The 3602-nt window shown below is 38.3% G+C and overlaps 2 protein-coding genes across 2 annotated transcripts; both read left to right on the top strand.

Annotated features, from left to right (window-relative positions):
• The first annotated feature begins 286 nt into the window (after positions 1-286).
• On the top strand, positions 287-3562 carry LOC111392879 (DExH-box ATP-dependent RNA helicase DExH18, mitochondrial-like). Its single transcript, XM_023018284.1, has 2 exons — positions 287-2163; positions 2951-3562. Exons 1-2 carry the CDS (start codon positions 1736-1738, stop codon positions 3003-3005), a joined length of 483 nt encoding a protein of 160 aa, XP_022874052.1. The 5' UTR covers positions 287-1735; the 3' UTR covers positions 3006-3562.
• Positions 297-2163, top strand: LOC111392878 (DExH-box ATP-dependent RNA helicase DExH18, mitochondrial-like). Its single transcript, XM_023018283.1, has one exon. It carries the CDS (start codon positions 386-388, stop codon positions 1694-1696), a length of 1311 nt encoding a protein of 436 aa, XP_022874051.1. The 5' UTR covers positions 297-385; the 3' UTR covers positions 1697-2163.
• Positions 3563-3602: the final 40 nt, after the last annotated feature.

Here is a 3602-nt window from a genome sequence, read left to right as displayed (position 1 = left end):
GCATTCATATTTTACCCTTCTCGTCGTCCTCAAATTACCAAACTTGCACAATTTATGCCATCTTACTTCACCCATTTTTCAGATTTTTACATTTCTCCATACTCCGGCGTTCACCGGATTTGCACACTTTCAGAAAACGTAAAAAGTGATTTATCAAAAGTTGGAACATGAACCCGAATTCGGGTGCAGTGGTGATGGACTTGCAGAGAGGATAAATGAACCGGGAACTGAAGATATTGGGTCAGAACAGGAAAGATTGAATTTTGTCCAACTAGCGAACCGTAATCCAGTGGAAATATATAAAGAGATTAGAAATGGTGTGAAGTCTGAAAAGAAAAGCCGGGCTGATTGGGATATTTTAACTGAGATTTTTAGGTCATTTTCCATGTCCGGTTGGGCATCAAACCAGGCCCTAGCTATTTATATTGGTGCCTCATTTTTCCCCACTGCTGTTCACGAGTTCCGCAAGTTTTTCTTCAAGAACTGTAAGACTGATTTAGTCAAGTACTTGGTATCGCTTGGCCCTGGTGATGAGGCAGATAAGTTTTTATTCCCCGTTTTTGTTGAGTTTTGTATTGAAGAGTTTCCAGATGAGATTAAGAAATTTAGGAAAATGGTGGACACAGCTGACTTGACAAAGCCACACACTTGGTTCCCTTTTGCTAGGGCAATGAAGAGGAAGATTATTTATCACTGTGGACCAACTAACAGTGGCAAAACATATAATGCGTTGCGGAGATTTATGGATGCAAAGAAGGGAGTTTATTGTAGTCCTCTCAGGTTGTTGGCAATGGAGGTTTTTGATAAAGAGAACACATTGGGGGTTTATTGTAGTCTTCTTACTGGACAAGAGAGGAAGGAATTTCCATTCTCAAACCATGTTGCTTGTACCGTTGAGATGGTGTCAACAGATGAGCTGTATGATGTGGTCGCTATTGATGAGATTCAAATGATGGCCGACTCTAGCAGAGGTTATGCTTGGACTAGGGCATTGCTCGGGCTGAAAGCTGATGAGATACATTTATGCTGTGATCCAAGTGTTCTAAATATTGTTAGGAAGATTTTTTCTGATACTGGGGATGAATTAGTAGAACAACAGTACGACAGGTTTAAGCCTCTTGTGGTTGAGGCAAGAACCCTATTGGGAGATCTGAAAAATGTGAGGTCTGGGGACTGTGTTGTAGCATTCTCAAGGAGAGAGATATTTGAAGTTAAATTGGCAATTGAGAAGTATACTAATCACCGTTGTTGTGTTATATATGGTGCTTTACCACCAGAGACTCGTCGACAGCAAGCGGCTTTGTTTAATGATCAGGATAATGAGTTTGATGTCTTAGTTGCAAGTGATGCTGTAGGAATGGGTTTGAATTTAAATATCAGAAGGGTTGTTTTCTACAACCTTTCAAAGTACAACGGTGATAAGATGGTTCCAGTGCCAGCATCACAGGTGAAACAGATTGCCGGAAGAGCTGGGCGGAGAGGCAGTTGCTATCCTGATGGACTAACTACTACTCTGCATCTTGATGATTTGGAGTACTTAATAGAGTGCTTAAAGAAGCCTTTTGATGACGTTAAGAAAGTAGGCCTCTTTCCGTTTTTCGAGCAAGTCGAGCTATTTGGAACGCAACTTTCAAACGCAACATTTTCCCAGCTCCTAGTAGAATTTGGTGAGAATTGCCGATTGGATGGGTCTTAGTTTTTGTGTCAGCACCAGGACGTGAAGAAAATAGCTAATATGTTGGAGAAGGTTCAGGGGTTATCTCTGGAAGATCGTTTCAATTTTTGCTTTGCCCCTTGCAATACTAGGGATCCAAACGCAATGTACCATCTTCTGAGGTTCGCTTCATCGTATGCCCAGAAGCTTCCCGTCAATATAGCAATGGGCATGCCCAAGTGCTCAGCTCATAGTGATTCGGAGCTCTTGGATCTTGAGACTAGGCACCAAGTATTGTCTATGTACTTATGGTTGTCTAATCACTTTGAGGAGGAATGGTTTCCATATATTAAGAAGGCCGAGAAAATGGCTACAAATATTGCTCAGTTATTGGGTGAATCACTCTTAAAGGCTTGCTGGAAGCCAGAATCAAGGAAGGCATGCAAATCAAAGCTGCAGGAGGAGGATGGTTATCAGAGGCCAAGTTCACTGGTTAAGTTACAGGAAAAGTAAGTTGTATTGAATTGTTTGCATTCTTTTTCTTTTTTGTACAAGAATAATTATTTCTGAAAATTAGCAACATGGAGCACACTTGTTTCCTAGTACAATTTATTCATTTTCACTTCCACATTTCAATGCGTTTTCTGCAAGCTCTTATTTTCATTTGTCTTTTTGTATGATATCTCTTTCTTTATCATATTCTGTAGAAAGGATAGTTTAATGCATTGAGAGCTATGGTTCTGAATTGAATTTCAGAGTTGTTTTTCCTTTACACTTATAGAAAAGCTGTATATAGGTTTATCATTTTGGTGCAAATATCAGCAGCACAAATTTGTTGGAGTTTCAAAAAAGCTGTAATGGTCAACTAGGTATCTGTAGTTTCTTTTAATCATGTGGTGGTGAAGAGGAACTAAGAACTTTGAAAAGCACTTCGGAATATGAATATTTTAATCATGCAGAGCTGGATGGAATCATGTAATTCATAGACTGTCTTTTGGTCACAGTAGGAATAAAGACGGTAGTGGTGTCATTATAGAGGATCCTGTTGTTCCAAAGAGTAATTGTTTTGAGCATTTAGTTTAGATTATTAGCAAGGGCTTGAAGAGGGTAAAATAAAGTGGGTATCAGTGTAATAGGAAATTGTTCATGAAGTGTAATTTCCTTTTTAAAGAATCCGGTAATAGGTGAGCTTTCATGATTTTGCTATTGAACTGCACTTTTTCTTACCTAGCAGTCACACAGAATCATCTCTTTGAACACCAGACTGAAACTTTCATTATCTATACCATGACACAGAAAAAGGCACGAGAAGTCTTTGCCTAAGAGGAGGCTGGAGAAGGTAGCTACATAAAATTCTGTTCATAAGGTAAAATACTGTTCTCTTCCATCGCAATTGTTTTTTAATTTTAGTTTGCCTTATTCCTTTTTTCTATTGAATTATCGGAATGAGGGAAATTTATTCCAGAACCCTGTAACTTATACTATGACTGGGCATTGAAACTTAAGTATTAACGTAAGACTTGGAATCCACGATTCCTGCGATGTAGCTTTAATTCCTTAATGTTTTAGAGAACAAGTCAGAAAAACAACTGATGATGTCTGTCTTCATATTTGCTCTAAATATTGCTACTGAGTTCTAGTCTTGACAATTCTAATATGTGGAGTAGCTATATTCCTGCATTTTGAAGGCATGCTAAGTGCCTAGTTAATTTTATTTGTGGAATTTTCAACTACTCAGCTACTCAATTCTGAAACTGAGATGCAGCAATCATCAAATATGAGTGAATACATCACAATATTTCCAATTGAACTTGTAGCGCTTCACAAGATTGAATTACTATTATAATGGATAAAAAAGTAGGTATGAATACCATAATGAAAGTGGCAGAGGTGATTGGTTTTGTTAACAAATAAATGCCTATTAAATATTTGGGAGTGTCACTTTCCG

The sequence above is a fragment of the Olea europaea genome, unplaced genomic scaffold, assembly GCF_002742605.1.
Source record: "Olea europaea var. sylvestris unplaced genomic scaffold, O_europaea_v1 scaffold992, whole genome shotgun sequence".
Lineage (NCBI taxonomy): Eukaryota > Viridiplantae > Streptophyta > Magnoliopsida > Lamiales > Oleaceae > Olea > Olea europaea.
This window is presented reverse-complemented; position numbering and strand designations above follow the sequence as displayed.

What these genes read in the sequence shown, in the direction of transcription:
- LOC111392878 (XM_023018283.1), top strand. Translation starts at nt 386, where the DNA reads ATGTCCGGTTGGGCATCAAACCAGGCCCTAGCTATTTATATTGGTGCC.
- LOC111392879 (XM_023018284.1), top strand. Translation starts at nt 1,736, where the DNA reads ATGTTGGAGAAGGTTCAGGGGTTATCTCTGGAAGATCGTTTCAATTTT. An exon ending in CTGGTTAAGTTACAGGAAAA is followed by an intron (nt 2,164 to 2,950) that starts GTAAGTTGTATT and finishes ACCATGACACAG; the next exon opens with AAAAAGGCACGAGAAGTCTT.